This window comes from Eretmochelys imbricata, chromosome 2 (assembly GCF_965152235.1).
Source record: "Eretmochelys imbricata isolate rEreImb1 chromosome 2, rEreImb1.hap1, whole genome shotgun sequence".
Lineage (NCBI taxonomy): Eukaryota > Metazoa > Chordata > Testudines > Cheloniidae > Eretmochelys > Eretmochelys imbricata.
Genome location: NC_135573.1, coordinates 29252007 through 29273249, shown reverse-complemented (window position 1 = coordinate 29273249; position 21243 = coordinate 29252007). Strand labels below are relative to the sequence as shown.

Genomic DNA, 21243 nt, shown 5'->3' with positions numbered 1-21243 from the left:
TGCAGCTTTACACTGAATACACAAAATTTACTTTAGAATAAGCAAATGAAGATTTAGCAGTCAGCTGATTAACATTGATTTTATGTTTCTTGTGTTACTTCAGTAATAATGATAATAAATTCTGGTTTTAAAAGAATTAATTTAGCTGAGAACCAGTTTAAAAAAATATAACAAGCTTGAAAAAAATCAACAGCAAATCAGTAACTTTTCAATACAGATAATTAACTCACCTGCAGTGACATGAATCATGAGATATCATTCATGAAAGCTGAAATACAGTGTATTGTCTCCCATCTTGTTATATATTATGAAATAAGTAGGGATATTACTTCTAGCATCATTTGTACACATAAGGTCTGCTCTTTTCAAATAGTACAAATGCCTAAATTAAGGACCGTTATTTTTTTTTCTTTTACTACATTATTTTAAAAAGTCTAGTCTTATTTTTTCTATCTTGATTAGACATAATGGACCACATCCTATGCAGAGTAAACTGCTATAGCACCACTTTAGAGCTATGCCACTTTACTGTGGTAGAGAATCTGGTCTAATGTGTGCAATTTACCTAAGTGCAGAAAGATCATACAAGGCCTTCTGAGCCCCGCTTGAGACTCTATTGTGGGCCTAAGTGTTGTGGAAGGTTTTGTCAATATCCTCTTCTTTGGATGAGTTTAAACCACTATGATAAAGGAAACTTTTTTGTCATACTCCAATACTCTTACAGTATATACTGCTGCCTTGAACAGCTATACCATGTTACTATAAACGGTGGTGAATTAACCATGTATCGTTTCCCAGTTATTTTCCAGCAAAATGAGTCAGCTATTTAAAAAGGTGACTTGATTCATGTGTTCTTTACATTAGTTTTATACCAGTGAAACTCCACTGAGGCCAACAACTACTGAGGCAGGTGTATAGAGGAACTACAGGGGCAGTAATAGAGGAAACTTCTCAGAACTTCTACATCAACAAAAAAACATGCTTGTGTGATGGGGTGTATAAAATCCATATCAACTAGGAAGGGCGTAAGAAGTTGCTCTGTGCTGCAGTGGCCCCACACCAGTAAGTCACATTGAGAATGCATCACTACATTATGTAGTGAGACAGTGTATCCTGATTTACTGCATGGAGACACCCTGTGAGATAATCAATGGCACTGTACTTTAATTTGCATGCAACAAAGATTAAATTTACCCAACAACATAATCAGGTGGATGAGTCTACCACAGTTTTTAATGTTGATGTTCTGTCTTTAGAAGTTGGTTTACATTTCTAATCAGTGAATCAATTTACATGTCTAAGTAATAACCCTCTTTACTTTAGCGAGGCTATAGTGTTGACACAAGTAACGGTTGCGGGACCATCCCTACATATTCTCTCCCACCTTTACAGGGTTCAAAATAGCATCAGTTTACTCACCATATTGTTGGTGGTTCAGAACCTTCTATTTCCAAGTAATCATATTTTTCTTCCATTTGAAAATCAGTAAATATGAGTGAAATTGTATCACCAGGCTCTGCCACAATGGTCCACGTACAATCTGCATTATTATGATATTCATTAGGAAAATTGGGACTGGAGATCATGCCATTGGATCCTCTCATTGTTCCTCCACATGCATCTTCAGCTGTTTAAAAAACAAAATCACAACATTTTCAGTAAGAAAAAAATTATGAAGTGTTATTAAATCACTCCTCAAAAACCAATGCTAAGAAACTGCCACATTTAAAATAAACCTGAATTTGCTCCTAGAAAAAGTTTGTATTGTTTTATGGGTTTATTATACATCATACTTACAATATATCATAAAGATGCAATGTAAAGGTTCTGTTAACTGCTATGCAAATAGTCACTGTGTTGTTTAGTTTGTTTTGAAAATTAAATTAGTAATATATGAACATTATTTTACCAAAAACTTTTAGAATCCTTTTTTGTGTGACTTTGATGAAAACTGTTCTCATTCATTGTTATGAAGAATGATATGAACAACATCAAATTAATATTGTGGTTCTCTCTTCTGCTTCAATCAAAACTGCTTTTGGATCAAGCACCTTACATATCTACTTAGCATTTAGAGTTTGGTACATATATAATACAGCATTTATCGATGAAGGAAGTTATGTTGAAAAATAAGTTTTTGTTTACAGGGGCATGAGTACCCTAGCCACCCCTTGCTAATTGGATCATAATCATTTCATTTTGGTAGCTAATAGTTAGTATCTTATATACTTGGAAGCATAAACTCTTTCTTCCATTGCCTTTTCACTGAAAAACTAGTTACTGCATATCACTTTTCAGAACAATGCTGCTCCTACATAGTGCCTTGAATGTCATCACCCTGACACCTTTGTGTTCACGATCTTTACAGCAGAGCCATTTTAATGGAGAGCAATTTTTCGATAGATCACAGATTTCAAATATCTCTACACATATGCTTCTTTCCTGGATATATATTCTATTCCATAATTTACTCATGACCACCTACTGGATTATGCAACATGATCACATTGGTGAAGAATTACTTATGCAAACACTCCCATTGAAGTCAATTGGATTCCTCCTGTGAGGAAGTGCTCTTATGTGAGGGTTCACAGCAATTGGTACAGTATGGTTTGAAGCATGCCTTATCTATACTGTTGTCAAAAGTATTTTTGTGAGCTAATAAAATACGTTGAGATTGTAATGCTACCACTTTCAAAAATGGAAATACCTTTTGATGGAGAAATGTCACGTTTTATCACAGTAATTCAAACTTTATAATCTAAATGTGTGAGACATACTAGCAAAGGAATCCCTGACTATGGCCAATTACAGTAACGAAAGCTGAGTTGGTGCCTGAATAATAGTCAGTACTGCTGACAGATGACTGCCAAGGTGAAGACACATTTATTTTTGAAAGAGTATAACATCATTAGTGCAAAAGCTTTTAAGACTTTTAAAACACCTGCTCAGACTCACTCCTGTCAGGGAGAAAATCCCAAATGGCTGCCATGATCCCATCAATTATGGCAGTTTTAGAAGTTTTAAAAGCTTAATTTTGTTCTTTAAAAGTTCTGCTAAACTGTTTCTATGATCAAGAAGAAGTTTTAATGGTAAAATATAATTTAGGAGTCAATCTGGCAAGCTGCCCAGAACTCTCAATACCCGTTCAAGTCAATGGAAATAGAAGATGCTCATTGCTTCACAGAATCAGGCCCTTCTTCACTGCAGGAATCCAATAGCAGGTGTGGTTGGGGAAACTTTGTCCCATGGGATTGTGTAGTGAAGCAGAAATTAGTAAAAGTCATAAATGTTTTGGTTTAACGGAAGCTAAAATGATTAAAATATTAATACAAGTAAGAGAAAAGGAATTTACCAATTGTGTCTCTACAACGGGGTTTGATTAGTATGCAGTAAATAAGGCCTGAGGCCAGACCTTGAACAATGAGGATAAAACAAAACATTGAATAGCTGCTAATTAACTGAGCACTCCAACCTGAGCACCGAATGAGGGAGGGGTACTATGGGAAAAATAGTATGTGGTCATGTAATTAAAGACTATCATAGTGCATATGGAGAAAGGGGGCAAAATCAGTCTTAATTCAGGCATGTCTTCATTGTTGAGTGCTTCACTTGCCAACACAAATAATGTTCTTTTAGCAGTTCATAATATGTGGGCGACTGGGGGCAACTTGATCTTTGCACATAATTCTCCCTTGAAACCATAAAATTCAGATAGCATAATTTCTTAGCTATCAGTCATAAAACAAAATAGAATCATAGAATCATAGAATATCAGGGTTGGAAGGGACCTCAGGAGGTCATCTAGTCCAACCCCCTGCTCAAAGCAGGACCAATCCCCAATTAAATCATCCCAGCCAGGGCTTTGTCAAGCCTGACCTTAAAAACTTCTAAGGAAGGCGATTCCACCACCTCCCTAGGTAACGCATTGCAGTGTTTCACCACCCTCCTAGTGAAAAAGTTTTTCCTAATATCCAACCTAAATCTCCCTCACTGCAACTTGAGATAGAAGTTAAACCACAGTCAACAAAAGTAAAATAAGTTGACATCCTGGCAGTGTGGGACAAATCCAGCAATGGTACATGAGGCAGACAGGAAGAGAGAGGAAAGATGATCAGTTGGCAAGGACACTAGCCTGGACTGTGGGAGGCCGAGCTTTAATTCCCTGCTCTGCCACAGATTTCCTGTATAATCTAGGCCAAGTCATTTAACACATTGTGCCTCAGTTTCCCCTCTGTAAAATGGACAACTGTACTCTAAGTTGCTAAGGTAACAAAAATACAACTCAGTCTGTTACAAATATATGATTGATTATAAAAGTCATCGAAGTTAAGACACAAATATTCAATTAGTCCAAACAAAAAGGTGGGTATTAAGATCATGATTGGCAAACAAGAGGAGACCGGACCAGAAATTAATTCATCAATATTAGTGGGTCTGAAATTAGGACTAATTGGTGGACAAAATAATGAGGGATTACCCCCTGGTGTCTGAGCTTTGGGATCCTGCTCTCCCTCCCTCTCTACTGTGTCATTTTTCTTCTTTTTCTTACCTCTTTCTCTTTGCCTTCTGCAAACCTGCTAAGACTGTATCTTTTGGAACTTTGCTATTAACCTGTGATCAGAAAGGCAGCTAGAAGGAATGTCTGAAACAGCCTGATGCTTGTACAAGTCTGTCAGGCTGGTAGGACTGTGCACTGTGCTTGTTTCTCCAGCAATGAGGTTGCAAGTGAGAGTCAACATCAGAGACAGAAGTTTCATTTTCTATCTTTGCTGCTCTTGTTTGTTCCAGTTTGTGTGTGTTTGTCTTAAAGGCAGCAGAATCTAACTTTAACAAAGAAAGCAGCTCCAGTCCATCTCAACTGTTTGCCCCAAAAAGACAGTTATTACCATATTCAATACCATCTAAAAGGCTGTTTAAACCGGGATGAGGAGAGGGTTCTTTGTGAAAGCTCTCTACATGTGAAGGGAAAGGAAACAAGGTATTCTTAAAATGAAAGCCTTACTTACTACTTTACATTTAAAATGCTTTTACTGTATTCCTTCTTTTCTGTATCTTTAGTAAAAGGTGATTTTTAATAGTGATTGTTGCTTTGGGACGCAGGAGGCTACAGTCTCCACTCAAAACACTGAACCATGTTTATTTGTACAGGGTTGTACACCTTTGAGTCACTGGGCCCATTTATTCAATCAAAAAACCCCAAAAGACTGCAAGTGGGATTAAAGAGCGTTTAAAAATCCCACTCTACATGAAGAAACAAAAGAAACAGAAACACAGACTTGTTTGATTTAAAAACTTGAGAAATGTGATACAAAAGTCATAGATGGAAAAATGTCCAGAATGCCAAGATGCCATTTTTGCAGATATACTTTTGTGATATTAACCATATGTAAAAAGGGTAACTTTTCTAAGTGACATATAAGGTGGAACTTGGCTTCAACAGGTTTTTTGAGTGTATTTAGAATTCAAATGAAGATTTATTTGAATATGTATGAGGCTTGTAATACAGAGAAACTACCTGTTCATTACATCTTCATCACCACAGCATCTGAATGAACTAACATTATCAAAATACTAGCGGAGATGTTTTCTTTCTGCTGGGCATTGCTAGGTTACCATTTTGGCTACCAGCTGCCATATCTGTTTTTTTCTGGCTAAATCACAGGAATAAATTGTCAGCTCATGTTTAGTGAAAATTATTATCTGAAACTCTTAAACTGTGTTTTCCAATTCCCTTAACTGGTGACAAACTTCACTCCCTGCCCAGAATTTCTACTTGTGTTTACTTTATTATTTTTTTTTTAATTTCACAGTTCAGGGTATTCCCTATGATCCAGCAAGAGCACCCAGTTTTAGGCATCCAGTTCCTCAGCCATCACCTCTCTTGGAGGGAGACTTGCATCTTTCTCTCTCCTGGCTGGGTTTTTCCCATGTTGCACAGTTCCCTGGCTACACTGAAAGTTCCCTAGCATGACAGACTGCCTAAGCATGCCTTCCTTTGCTTTCTCCTCAGAGACAGTAATCAGTGTAATCACCACACAGCCCTTTCTAAGCAAGTACATTTATTCTTAAGGTGAAAACATATTAAACATTTCTATGGAGAAAACATATTGAAAACCATAAAAGAACCTATTTGGAAGCTAGTAAGCTTACCAGAAATCACCACCAGCTCGACCAATGGCTATGACAGATGCTCAGCTCTTCAAACTCCACCGAAGGGTTCTTCAGAACAATCTGTGAGTCACTGCTTGACATAGTTTGGGCCTTTGATTTTGAGACACCCTGGGAACAGTGATCTGCCCCTCTTCTCAGGGGGTAGCTTCAGAGGGCTGAGTTTTTGCATAACTGGCAGTGGGACAGGGGAAATTTGCATTCACCTGCTCCTAGATATTTCCCAGGAAATCCACTTCACCCATGTTGTCTCAAAAGCTATTCTTGCCTGCCATGTTGTTCAATATAGTCCTTTGGACATCCTGGCCCACAATAATACATAACCTTTGAATTTAATACAGTAGACTCCAAAGATACTTAAACTTAATTCAACAGTATCTCCTGAAGATAGTACAGGAGATTGCCATATCTGACACAGCCCAGAACTGCACTTTTATTTACTTAATATTTTTCTAAATGTATTTTTCTGCTCTAGTTTCCCTTTTTTCTTTACTATTCAGTTTAGTTCTTTGCTTTAACAAATAGGTGTCATTGATAATCAAGCCAATACTACCTAAACTGGTCTTATAAAGTACTTCTCATCTGAACATCACTAAGGACTTTACAAAGGAAGGTACATATTAATAAGGTAGGAAATACTGCGTAGACAGATGCTCATGCACACACACTCAGGGTATTTCCAATAAGCTCTATTTCTAGTTTGACACACACAAGGGCAGACTCTGCAGTGCACTGCAGCTACTTTATGCTGTATAAAGCATCTCTGTAGATGACATAGGAGGATCATCCTAATGTAAGGGGAAATAACAGAGAATTGGCATAATGGCTCCCTAGGTGACACCTCTCCGCTGTTAGCATAGGACGCCAGGCTGGGGCTTCCTCACACACCAACCCATCCCTGGCTGTTGCACTGAGCTTTCAAAGCCATTGTCAACTGGTACAACTCAAAGGTCAGGCTTCTCTAATTTATAATGAGGGATGAGACTGGGAAACAGCTAGCCCATAATTGGCCACCTGTGCACCACCAACCCCCTGAGGCATACTGTGTGCTCCTAGGCTGCAGCCAATGAATTATGTTGCACAGTACAATGGAAATTACAATATTCAAAAAAAATAAGTAAAACTACAGTATCTAGATATTTTTAAAAGAAACTTTAGAAATCCCAACACATACATACAGTGCACACACCTCTCTACCTCTCTCCCTCCAAAAGAAACTATTTTTATTTCTGTGAGAGGTGCTGTCAATCTGCACTTTAAGTGCCAAAAATGTCTGTTGGACAACAAAACAGAATAGAATAAAACAATTAAACAAATCAAAATCAAACATGTCCCTGAACAATGTGATACTCTTTTCCCTGCAGCCTTATATTTAGCATAAATTAATATATAAACTAACCACTTATGCATATAAAATACATTTGTGTAATATGAAGCACAGTTTTAAGTCTTTTCAGATGTTTTTAAATGAAAGCTATTTTGTTTTCCTTTTAGGATATAGTTCATGATTATTTGATTAAATGAAATAGAATGGAGATGGGATATAATTATGTAGATTACACTTTTTGATATTTTTCCAAGACAATTACCCTTTAGCTGTAATCCAGATTCTGATAGTGAAAGTGTTTTGCTATCCGTGTTATCTAAATAAAATTTGCAACCAGCAATCACATTTCAAATTTGAAGTCAAGGGTAAAGAAAATGAGATCATAGAATCATAGAATATCAGGGTTGGAAGGGACCTCAGGAGGTCATCTAATCCAACCCCCTGCTCAAAGCAGGAACAATCCCCAACTAAATCATCCCAGCCAGAGCTTTATCAAGCCTGACCTTAAAAACCTCTAAAGAAGGAGATTCCACCACCTCCCTAGGTAACCCATTCCAGTGCTTCACCACCCTTCTACTAAAAAAGTTATTCCTAACATCCAACCTAAACCTTCCCCACTGCAACTTGGGACCATTACTCCTTGTTCTGTCATAGAATCATAGAATCATAGAATATCAGGGTTGGAAGGGACCTCAGGAGGTCATCTAGTCCAACCCCCTGCTCAAAGCAGGACCAATCCCCAACTAAATATCCCAGCCAGAGCTTTGTCAAGCCTGACCTTAAAAACTTCTAAGAAAGGAGATTCCACCACCTCCCTAGGTAACGCATTGCAGTGTTTCACCACCCTCCTAGTGAAAAAGTTTTTCCTAATATCCAACCTAAACCTCCCCACTGCAACTTGAGACCATTACTCCTTGTTCTGTCATCAGCTACCACTGAGAACAGTCTAGATCCATCCTCTTTGGAACCCCTTTCAGGTAGTTAAAAGCAGCTATCAAATCCCCCCTCATTCTTCTCTTCCACAGACTAAACAATCCCAGTTCCCTCAGCCTCTCCTCATAAGTCATGTGTTCCAGTCCCCTAATCATTTTTGTTGCCCTCCGCTGGACTCTTTCCAATTTTTCCACATCCTTCTTGTAGTGTGGGGCCCAAAACTGGACACAGTACTCCAGATAAGGCCTCACCAATGTTGAATAGAGGGGAATGATCATGTCCATCGATCTGCTGGCAATGCTCCTATTTATACAGCCCAAAATGCCGTTAGCTTTCTTGGCAACAAGGGCACACTGTTGACTCATATCCAGCTTCTTGTCCACTGAAACCCGTAGGTCCTTTTCTGCAGAACTGCTGCCTAGCTACTCGGTTCCTAGTCTGTAGCAGTGCATGGGTTCTTCCTTCCTAAGTGCAGGACTCTGCATTTGTCCTTGTTGAACCTCATCAGATTTATTTTGGCCCAATCCTCTAATTTGTCGAGGTTCATCTGTATCCTCCAGCGTATCTACCACTCCTCGCAGTTTAGTGTCATCTGCAAACTTGCTGAGGGTGCAGTCCACGCCATCCTCCAGATCAATAATGAAGATATTGTACAAAACTGGCCCCAGGACCAACCCTTGGGTCACTCCGCTTGATACCGGCTGCCAAATAGACATGGAGCCATTGATCACTGCCTATTGAGCCCGATGCTCTAGCCAGCTTTCTATCCACCTTATAGTCCATTCATCCAGCCCATACTTCTTTAACCTGCTAACAAGAATAATGTGGGGGACTGTATCAAAAGCTTTGCTAAAGTCAAGGAATAACACATCCACTGCTTTCCCCTCATCCACAGAACCAGTTATAGAAGACAATTAGGTTAGTCAGACATGACTTGCCCTTGGTGAATCCATGCAGAGTGTTCCTGATCACTTTCCTCTCTTCTAAGTGCTTCAAAATTGATTCCTTGAGGACCTGCTTCATGATTTTTCCAGGGACTGAGATGAAGTGGACTGGCCTGTAGTTCCCCAAATCCTCCTTCTTCCCTTTTTTAAAAATGGGCACTACATTAGCCTTTTTCCAGTCATCTGGGACCTACCCCGATCGCCATGAGTTTTCAAAGATAATGACCAATGGCTTTGCAGTCACATCCGCCAACTCCTTTAGCACCCTCAGATGCAGTGCATCCGGCCCCATGGACTTGTGCTCATCCAGCTTTTCTAAATAGTCCCTAACCACTTCTTTCTCCATAGAGGGCTGGTCACCTCCCCCCCCCCCACGCTGTGCTGCCCAGTGCAGTAGTCTGAGGGCTGACCTTGTTCGTGAAGACAGAGGCAAAAAAAGCATTGAGTACATTAGCTTTTTCCACATCCTCTGTCACTAGGTTGCCTCCCTAATTCAGTACAGGGCCCATACTTTCCTTGATTTTCTTTTTGTTGCTAACATACCTGAAGAAATCCTTCTTGTTACTCTTAACATCTCTTGATAGTTGCAACTCCAAGTGTGATTTGGCCTTCCTGATTTCACTCCTGCATGCCTGAGCAATATTTTTATACTCCTCCCTGGTCATTTGTCCAATCTTCCACTTCTTGTAAGCTTCTTTTTTGTGATTAAGATCAGAAGGATTTCACTGTTAAGCCAAGCTGGTCGGAGATTATCACCTCCAAGCAGTAATTTCCTTGTGTGATAGACCCAGACCAGTTGGGTACAGCAGAGTAGTAGAAGGCAGATATACTGGCCGCTGGATAAACAGTTTTCTGTTCCCTGAGTGACCGGAGCAGGGGCTGCGCTAGAGCAATTAGGAACCTGCTAGAGCCAGTTAAGACACCTGGAGCCAATTAAGAACATACTAGAATCAATTATGGCAGGCAGACTAATCAGGACACCTGGTTTAAAAAGGACCTACCATCAGTTAGTGGATGGCATGCAAGGAGCAGGGAGTGAGAAGGTGTGCTGCTGGAGGACTGAGGAATACAACTGTGATCAGGCTTCAGGAGGAAGTTCCTGCTGTGAGGATAAAGAAGGTGCTGGAGGGAGGCCTTGGGGAAGGAGCCCAGGGAGTTGTAGGTGTCACACAGCTGTTATAGGAGACACCATAGACAGCTGCAATCCACAGGGCTCGGGGCTGGAACCCAGAGTAGACTAGGGTGACCAGACATCCTGATAAAATCGGGACTGTCCTGATTTTTAGTTCTTTGTCCTGCGTCCCAACCGATGCACGGTCGGGATGCCGTTTGTCCCAATATTGTAACTTTGGCTGCTCCGGCCGCTTTTTTTTTTTTTTGCTTCCCCCATGTGTCCTGATATTTTTTCTGTTTCATCTGTCACCTTAGTAGAGTGTGGGCCTGGGTTCTCCCCCATCCTCCCCATCTCCGCATTTGATATAAGAGGAGTTGACCTGGACTGTGGGTCCCACCAGAGGAGAAGGTCTCTGGCCTGTCCCCCAACCCACTAGGTGGGCCACAGAGACTGAGAGGATTGTTCTCCTCCTTTTCCCCATGCTGGCCAGTGATGAGGTTAGCTGAGTGAATGGCAGGTTTGAGCCACTGGCAAAAGTGGCCAAACTGAGAGCTGCCGTGAATCTCTGAGGCGAGCAAATTCACCAATAAGCGTAGGATCCACCAAGGCAGAGGAGGAACTTTGTCAGATTTGACATTTGAAAGTAAACATCATTGTCTGTCTGTTACAGAGTCACCATGCACACAGATCTAGCTAAGGTTATCCCAGCACTTCTATTGTAAATATGTTTTTTTTTTTTCAGAATTCTGTAATTTAGCTCTAAAAACCACTCTTGGATAGAGATAAGCCTAGAGGGTCTCCACCGAGGTATGCTTTTTTTAAAAAAAAAATAGCTGCCCTCTTTTTTTAAATGACAGAAAATACTTTAAAAATGGAAATGTGCTTCTCACTTTGTTCTTGTGAAACTCAGAATTGGCTTGACTGGAGCAATGCATTTGGGAAAGCATTTAGGGCCCAATTACTTTCCCCCGTCCCCTCGGGCAAAAAAAAAAAAAAATCTCTGTACCTTCAGATTTCAGCTGGTCTTTGTACACAACCAGGGCAGTGACAGTTACACACTAGTCTGCTTTTTGGATTTTTCACAGGTCTTCATTTGCAGGTTTGCCTCTGGGCAGCTTTCAGAGATTTACAATTCTGCCAAACTTGGTCAGTGTTTACCCACTACACATGTTCATATGCGCACCCCATCTCATGATTTTATGCCTACTGTATACTTTTTCCAGGAAATGTAATTCAGAATGATTTTTTTTCGTAATTGGTTGGATCATCATTGTTAACCGTAGTTAATATTCTGGCAGCAAAGAAACTGAACTGGTTGAAGCTGAAACCGCCATACATTATGAGAGATGTAGGTTTGTTATATATAAAAATGGCCTCCGTTCTTATGATCTAATTGCAACACAAATTATATATAAAAGTACTCAGGAAATAGAGTGGATTAAAATGTACTGTAACAATTTGTAATAGTGATTGCAGTTTGATCGTTTGAAGCCTATTTGCATGGAATTGCAATGTATCTGTGGGTTCAGTTGACTTGCACTTCATTTACTATTCACTTGGAGTTTAGCTTTATATTTTAAAAAAAGCTCCAACTGAAGCCAAAGAGTGAACTCAGGTACCTGAGTGAGGGTAACAGCCAGCAAACTCTAGTTTTCCCCTAGATCTTCCACAAACAGTTAAATGGTAGACTATTTGAACCTGTGTTTCAGACGACCTGGGTGCACGGCCCACTTCCCTATCCATCCTCTGAAAGGTTTTCTTGGGAACTGGCTACCCCTTTAACCCCCATTCAGTAGCAGCAAGACCTGGAAATGATCCTCTATCTCTTCTGTTGCTCACACTGTGCCTAATAAACCAGAATTCTGCTCATAAATGTCTCCTATTATGGAATAATTCTTTTATCATCAAAGCATTCTGGAGTTCATCACAGCAAATAATAAGGTAAATGCATTAGAGAGGCTGGAAATAAATGTCTCAGTCATGATGTTGAATTGTGGGGAGACAACTCAATTTTTCTGAAATATTTTTTCCAGGAATAGCGATGGTAGATGGCCTACAAACAATACCAATCCTACACTCTCAGAGACTCCAGGTGGGAACAGTGAGCCAGCTGGGCTCTTCCTGAGAAATAAGGACTGGCCATACCCAAAGAATCAGGAGGAGACAGAAGTAGAATATCATCAGTGCAATATCAGAAGACACCCAAAATATAAAAGAGCACAACAGCCTATATATGTTGTCAGAAAATTCTTTTGAATGATGCAAAGAGAGGGTCTCAAGGTGTTTTAGCGAGGAAGAGTGGGAGGGAGGCTGGCTTTAGTCCTCAGAGTTTTGGTGAATTTCAGTTAAAAGTACTGAATTACATTAAAACTATGGCTAGTCAAAATTTTTCGCAACAGAAAAATGGGTTATTAAATGAAAATTGTCTTAAGAACTGCATGCCCCAAACCCACCTTTCCCTCTCCTGCCTACATTCTGACCACTTCTAATCAAAACCAAAAGAGCCTATGGGCTTTCAATATAGCCACAAAAATGTTTGGACACTATCAAAATGAAATTGTTCAGAAATATTTTTTCACAGGAAATTTTGACTTTTCATTCCATTTTGGAATTTATTTTATAAACACCTGTTTTAATTGCCCATGGAACAGATTCTGATTTCTAAGCAGCTCTGGTAACTTTTCTTTCTGATCAGAATTTCCCTATCATTTATGGGCACAGAAATAAAATCATGAATATAATTAGGGCCCTACCAAATTCATAGCCATGAAAAACATGCCACGGACCGTGAAATCTGGTCTCCCTCCATGAAATCTGGTCTTTTCTTTGCTTTTACCCTATCCTAGAAAGATTTCATGGGGGAGACCAGTGTTTCTCAAATTGGGGATCACAAGGTTATTTTAGAGTGGTCACGGTACTGCCACCCTTACTTCTGTGCTGCCTTCAGAACTGGACAACCAGAGAGTGGAGGCTGTTGGCCAGGGGCCCACAGCTGAAGGCAGCACCCTGAAAGCAGCAGCACAGAAGTAAGGGTAGAAACACCATACCATGCCAACTTTACTTCTATGCTGCTGCTGGTGGTGCCTCTAGGCTCCCAGTCAGCAGCCACTGCTCTCCAGCTGCCAAGCTCTTCATAGTAATATTATGATGATAGGATTATGGCATAACTAGGATGTATTTCATTCAAGATACGTCATGTAAGATATCATTGAAAAGGTTATGATTCACTGAATATGAGTATCCTATTGGTATGCATGTATCATTTTGGTATCTGAAGTTAGGAATATTGTCTATGCATCTATTACAACTGGGGAACGCCCACTAGGCAGAATACAATCAGTCTAGATGGCTGGCTGGGAAGGGCCATTACGGAGAACAATAGGTTTTAGAAGAAGCTAGTCTCCCACCAGGGAGCCTTCCTGAGGACTCTACAAATAGCCTCGAAGTCATGGCTGCTATGACTCTACAGGGGCATGTGACCAGATCATCTGGTACTGGACTCATCTTGGAATACCAGTGTTTTTCTACAGAAAGGTCTGAGACCCAAGCTTGGAGACGTCTAGCCTGTGAAAGGAATACCTGGGCTTTTAATCTTCAAGTAAGTGCAGCTTGCCCTTTAAGAATCTCTGCAGCAGCTTAAATCATCATTTATGCAGATAATTTTCTAGTCAGATCCAATCTTTTTAGTATATTAAGCTTAGATTGCGTTTTTGTTTATTTGCTAGGTAATCTGCTTTGATCTGTTTGCTATCCCTTATAATCACTTAAATCTATCTTTTGTAGTTAATAAATTTGTTTTTGCTTTATCACAAACCAGTGTGTGGAAGTTATAACTTGGGGTAAAATGCGGTTGTATATTTCCTCTCCACACTGAGGGAGGGGGACCGGATTCTGATTTCTATGGCCCCAGCTTCAGCCCATTTTACCCCTGTCCATGTCTCCCCCTGCCGGAGCTGTGGCCCCACTCCCACTCCTAGCATGGGGGGAGTCGCAGACAGGAGTAAGGCACAAAGCAAAAAGTTTGGAGACCACTTATTTAGCCTAACTGGACAGCAGACAATCAGTGTCAGATGCACTGAACTCCGCTCCCACTTGAAGTGGCTAGTCGCCTTGTGATTCCCCAAGTACCTAGCCCAGTATCTCATCAAAGAATGAAATTATGTTGGTTTGTCATGATTTGTGTTTGACAAATTCATGATGGCTATTACTTATCACCTTATTTTCCTCTAGGTGCTTGCAAATTTTATTGTTTAATCATTTGGTTCATTATCTTTCTGGTTATCATAGTTAGGCAGATTGTTCTATAATTCCCAGGGTCCTCTTTGTTCCACTTTTTTAAAGAGAGGTATTATGTTTTCCCTTCTCCAGTCCTCTGTGAAATCACCTGTCCTCCATGTGTTATTGAAGATGATGACTAATTGCTTCAGCTAGTTCCTTAAGTATCCTAGGGTGAATTTCACCAGAGCCTGTTGAATACATCTAACTTATCTAAATATTCTTGAACCTGTTCTTTCCTTAGTCTGGCTTGTTTTCCTTCCCCTTTGTTATTACTGTTAAATTTGTTAAGAGGTGTAGCTGTTGCTTCAGACAATTAATGGTTTTTTGTTAACACAAATAAAGAACACTGATAAACAATGCTGAAACCTTCACTTCAGTATGCTTTGAATAAAGTGTCATTCCTCATAAAAACATTGTTTCATCGAAAGATCTTCTGCAGGAAATATTAATTATTTGGGAGAAGTTTGTGTGGGAAAGAAAAGTTTTACAGCTAGCTAGAAGATGCATATGAAAATAATTTTTAGATCTATTTTTACTATCCTTCTTTGAATTGGGGTGATTTATGAGAGTTCTATTGTGATGGAAAGTATTGATGTGCTTTCAGATAAGAGCTTATTAGTAGGGAAGAAAGATACTGTTGTGAGCCAATGTATGGTAAAGAAGCAGATGATGTTTTGTTATATTGCCATAATTTAAAGTTTTTTTTTTTTTTTTAAATAAAACTTTCATACTGAAGGGGTATGTCATTTGGGGAGATAAAACAGAGACAAAAAAAGCAATTGAAAACATATGAAATTTGTTCTTCCATCAAGTTTTGATTTAATTCTGGAGGATAAAATAAGGCTGTTTAGGTGGGATTTATGGATGGGAATGAATCAGTGCAAAGAGAAAGGAAAACCACTGAAAATGGCCCATATCAGAATAAATCAATATCAAAGAGTGTTAGAATATGCTTCTGAATGACACTCTGGTTGATATCTGTTTTCACACTTGGAATGGCAGACACCTGTTATTTCTAGTCTCTGAAACAACTGCAAAAACACCAGAGCAAGACTATTCAATTTGTCATTCATGGGTCATGAAATTACCATTAAAAATGGTGATGACTTGTGTTCCTGCTGCCTTCTGCCCTCTATCTAATGGAAAAAAATTGTGCTAGTTCTAGAATGGAGTTCAGAGAAAGGTCAGAGAGAAACATATCACTGTTTTTCATTCTCTCTCATCCCCCCCCATGGTTAACCCTGTCATTTTTTTTAGACCCCAAGTGCATGCTGGCTTTTGGAGTTCTGCTCTATCCATTTGATGGCATTTTATCTGGCATTGGTACATCCGCAGTGATCTTTAGCTGTGGACTTTCATGTGGACAGTACCAATGGCTGCTGTAAATGGGACACTGAAATTTCACTCAGGATAAATCACTTGTTCTAAAGGCTCAAGAAAGAATTTTCTTCACTGCCACGGACTTTGTGTAGCCTGGGTTAGCGCTTGAGAATTGGTGGCAGCATCTTACTCCCGCTATGCCCAATGTATGGGGATTGAAATTGATAAGTGTCAATAACTATGCACAGTCCAAGCCACAGAGACTGAGGACTCAGACTATCTCTGGCTCATTTTACAGAGATCACCACAGCCAGCACTTATTACCAATCTAGACTAGATTCAAAATGGTGATCATTATGTATTCTCTGAGCCCTGTGATAATTGATCATTCACAGGAATACAGAACTTAAATAAAAGTAAACTTTTAGGAATTGAAATAAAAATACAAATGTTCACAAAAACAACACTCTAAAATTTTCAGTTATGTAGGCTCAGGTTTATAATACATCAAAACAACAACACACATTCTATAATAGAAACATGCTTAGCAGAAAGCATGGTTTCTGCTGCTCATCTGTTGTCTGTAATCCCATACTATCAAGTGTTATTGTAAAAGAAACTTCACTTTTATCTCCATATCAAATGGCTCATGATAACAATGATTTCAAGATTTTTCACCTACTTGTATTTCTGTAGTAACTTAACTATGCAGGAAGATGAAAATTCAGTCCCCCACCCCCAAAAATTTCTGATTACTGCTTCCCATCCAAAAAAGCAGGACTTGACATCTTCACAAGAAACTCTCAGCCAAATTACAGTGATTGCTCAGTCAGTTCTTTTTCTCTTCTCCCAAAAAGTTATCAGACTAGAGACTGCTTACATTTGAAAAAGTTCAAAGTCACATTCAAAATGGACAATTCAGGACTTGAAAAGATTATTATAAGAGAAACAAAAGTTTCAGTATCTAGTTAGGCATATTATAACCAGTTATTTCAAACATTTTCTATATAATAAAACAATAGTAAAGAGCCTTTGGTAGTTCTCTTCTAGCCAAGCATCCGTGTTCTGACAGCATTTTTTATTGTTGTTGCTGCTTCATTATAATCACAGTAGAATGCTGTATTCAACCTGATACCTGAAGCGTGTTTTGTTAGATGGAATTGGCTCCCGAGAAAGCAGCAAAATGGTTGTTCACCATAATACAACAGCAGGTAGGCTATAATAGAAATATTGATTAACACATTCAATGCTAGAACTTAAATTTGAATTCAAGTTGTGTTCCTAGATTAAGTGAGTTTGGAAGGTTCAGTGACACACTGTATTGGAATACAGAGATGACCATCTTTATCCTTCTGTGGGAATTGCTGAATCAGTGCTGGCACTTTGGTACATTCACCTCCCAGCTGGAAAAATAGCAACATGCCCAGAAATCATTCTTTTCTCTCTGTATAGAGTATGTGAAATTTATATTCTTTCAGAAAATAGTTAGAATCCTTTTAAATTAGCTGTTCAAATTAACAGGATATTTCCCAAAAGTGAAAAAAAGAAAAAAAGCCTTAACTGAGGTGGGCCTACGGGTCATTCTCAGAGTTTCACCAAGGATAGGGTTTGAATTTACAGTGCCTGGCCACAGCATGTCTTCTTGAGCCATCCAGTTACCGTGACAGCAGGCTGCCTATGTAAGATCTCTTGCCTAGTTTTGCTGCACTTGCACATTTCAATCATTTTTTTTTCCTTTTCAGTTGTAGCATGTACCAGTCTACAGAACTATTAACATTGTCAATAGTGCTTCCCCAAAGTGGCAGTGGGTGCCATCCACTACCTGGGATAAATATTGAGAGAATGAAATCAATTGGTGGCAATTAGAGCTATAGTTTGAGAACCAGCTTAAAATTATAAGCATCTGCTGAATTTGAAAAAATGCCTTTTTTTTTCCAGGGGGAAGAAGGGGGCTGTATCTCAGGGACTCCTTGCTCAAATTACATCAAATTTGGACTGCAAATTCTTCCTAGCATCCCCTGAGTCACAGAAAAAATCAAGACAATTTGAGTAAGTATGTGGATTTTAGAGTACTTAGAAGAATCAACTTTTAAAAAGCAAGTGCTGATGAACCCTTAACTATAGCAAAGAGGGTGCTCCATTGCAATACTTCGGATTTACAGCATCCCTCTATTTTTATAAACTCATTTTAAAGTTTCTTGCAAGTATTTTCCTTCCACTTCATTATTCTATTTTGTTTACCAGTTCACTAACACACACTCTTTTCCATATTTTACCTCTATTAGATATGGGTGAAATTTTTCTGCCCTTTTTTGGTGGGAGCGGGGGATAAAAACCAGCTGTTAATGAAATGGACAATTTCATGGAAAACATTCTACTTGTTTATGTCTACAATTTTTCAGGGTTTTTGTTAAAAAAAACAAACAACATTTTGGTTTTCATTTCTTTCAACACAAAAAATGTGAAAAAATGATAATGAAAAAATCATTTTGTTGGAATTTTTCATTGGTAAAAAACTTTCCCCATTATGTGACCAGTTCTATCCACTTCTTCCTCACATTCAGTCTTGTTTCACAATGATATTGTATGCTTCAGTGACTTCACCTAGCAAGTTTCAGAGTAGCAGCCATGTTAGTCTGTATCCACAAAAAGAAAAGGAGTACTTGTGGCATCTTAGAGACTAACATATTATTAGTGCCACAAGTACTCTAAGGTGTCACAAGTACTCCTTTTCTTTTCACCTAGCAGGTGACTTTAATGGAGCTATTTTTGTGCTTAAAGATAGGCATGTACTTGGACCTAGCTGAAATTGGGCTACATATGAGTGAATATAAAGTTTTATGTTGGTTAGATTGTATTATAGCCATTTTTAGGTTATGATTATAAAATAAATATATAGTACATTCATGGATAAATATAAATATCTTCCAGTGCTAAATTAATACATTTGCAGAGAATGTGCAAAGAAAAGTTTCAGAAATCTAACTACTGTCACAGTGCCACATTGCAACACCATATCCACAGATCAACATCCTAAGAGATAAAAATTAGGTTTGATTTTTTTTTTGTTAGGAATGGTGGTAACAATATGAAGTGGCTAAACTTAACATGTAGACACCCAATCTTATTTATCTTTGTTCAAATCAATCATTTTATTCATGTGAGTATCCTCAATGGCTTCAAATAATATATTGTATAAAATTAGCTTTTATTCCTTTTTCTATAGAAATACAGACACATACACAAATATCACAGACAGTGCAACGGAAATTGCATTTTGTGATTTAGAGCTCCGTGCTGCAAATTCCAGTTTTGTGGATAGCCCTACTGAGGTCAATGGAACTATTTGCATGACTAAGTATATATAGGATTGGGCCCTCAATGGCCAAACACAAGTGTGGGCATATCTATGTTTGTATTTATAAAATTTGATTTAACAGGACCGAGGTAAACATTACACCTTCAATGACTGGTTTAACTGAAGAGGTTACATAAGAACACTTGGTTTAAATTACTGTCACACATTTTCCATTATTTTATTATAGCTTAATTAAGCCATGTATACTCCCTGCATAGTAATTTTAAAGATTTACTACTAGAAATTAGATTTAGTAATGATTAACTGTAATTTATTATCAGTTGTAAAGGACATCTCATGTCACTGGGTTTGGGTGAACCAGATATCAAAAACCGATCCCATCTGCAAATTGCACTCAATTTTGCTTTTCAAAATTAACCTAAACCCTTTTCAACCCTTTTCTGAAGATGACCATCATATCTCTGTGGTACAATATGCCAACATTCTTTGTAATTCTGACATTTCCAACATATTGCAATAAGTACAGCACTGCAGGTACTGGGCAGGCATCAGAAATAGGAATCAAAAAGAGACCAGGATATCAGATACATAAGTAATTCTGGGAGACAATAGAAATGGGAGCAGTAAAGAGATGGATGCATCAGGAGTTGGGAGGAAAGCTTGGAGAGAGGAAGCTAAATAGGGATCAGTTCTAGATCTGCAGTTTCTACCCCTTGAAAAAACCAAGAAAATGGATCTGAAGAATCTGGAAATGGGAAGAAAAAAAGCCAAAACAATGACTGCACCTCATTTTAAGTGGGGTAGGGGTGATTGTTATCGGACTTGCTGGGGAAAGGAATATACCCCTTTAAGGGAAGAGGTATGGATGTTGCTGAACTCATCCCATTAGCATGGACTCTGGGGTGAAGGGAATACAAATCCCTTTCAAGGAGAAACTTGGTTGCTGGTTTTTGTTTTTGCTTTGTTTTTTGCTGCTTTACTCTAAAGAGCCAAGAATTGCTAAATATAAGCAACAGACTCACAGCTGTTTTACCTCCATTAGTCCCAAAGGACATAGAGTCTGCTTGTGATAAAACTGTCTAATCTTTGGAAATTCAAGACTGATACTCATTTGTGTGTATATTTACCTGCTTTTACCTTGTAAAATAATACTTATTTTTCCTAGTTAATAAACCTTTAGTTAGTTTGTTACAATATTGGATACAAGCATCTTTGGTTTAAGATTTCAATACAATTGGCCTAGAGTAAGTGACTGGCCCTTTGGGATTGGGGATAACCTGAATATTGTTCTGATTTTTGGTGTAAGTGACCATTATTCACAAAGTCAAACTTGCCTGGGAGGCAAGACAGACCAGCGTACCTATGTCTGACTCCATGTTAAGGCTGTTATAGTTCTTGAGGAGTTCATACTTGGTTGGTAATATTTAATTATGGAATATACAACCAGTTTGAGGCTTTTGCCCTTTTTCTTGACAGTCTGTCCTGAGGTTGGCATTCACTGTTGTGAGCCACTCCAGGGAGTGTGACAGCCATAATGGTGGCTAGCTACAGTACTGTACATGCTCTGAAAATTTTCCCTTGTTCTTAAGAATTACACATTTGACCTTCTTGTTTTATGGTTGACTATAGAGTTACCTTACTTAAGACAGGTAGCGCCATGTAGGGGGACCGGGCACTAACATGCCTTAAGATAGTCAGGAGACCTGGGTCCTTTTCCCATCTCTTTCTTGTGATGGCCATTACCATTGTGAACCTTCAGATTCAACAACACTAGAGCAAAATTATAGTGTATTTGAGAATTTTGCTCTAGTGTTGTTGAATCTGAAGGTTCACAATA

At 38.9% G+C, this 21243-nt stretch overlaps 1 protein-coding gene across 3 annotated transcripts in view; it reads right to left on the bottom strand.

Moving 5' to 3' along the window:
• The window catches only part of CSMD3 (CUB and Sushi multiple domains 3), a 1168908-nt gene that overhangs the window by 837707 nt on the left and 309958 nt on the right, over positions 1–21243 (bottom strand). For all 3 annotated transcript variants that reach the window (XM_077808852.1, XM_077808853.1, XM_077808854.1), the window contains exon 5: positions 1420–1627. In XM_077808852.1, the coding sequence (XP_077664978.1) occupies positions 1420–1627 (208 nt within the window). The remainder of the gene's footprint in view (positions 1–1419; positions 1628–21243) is intronic.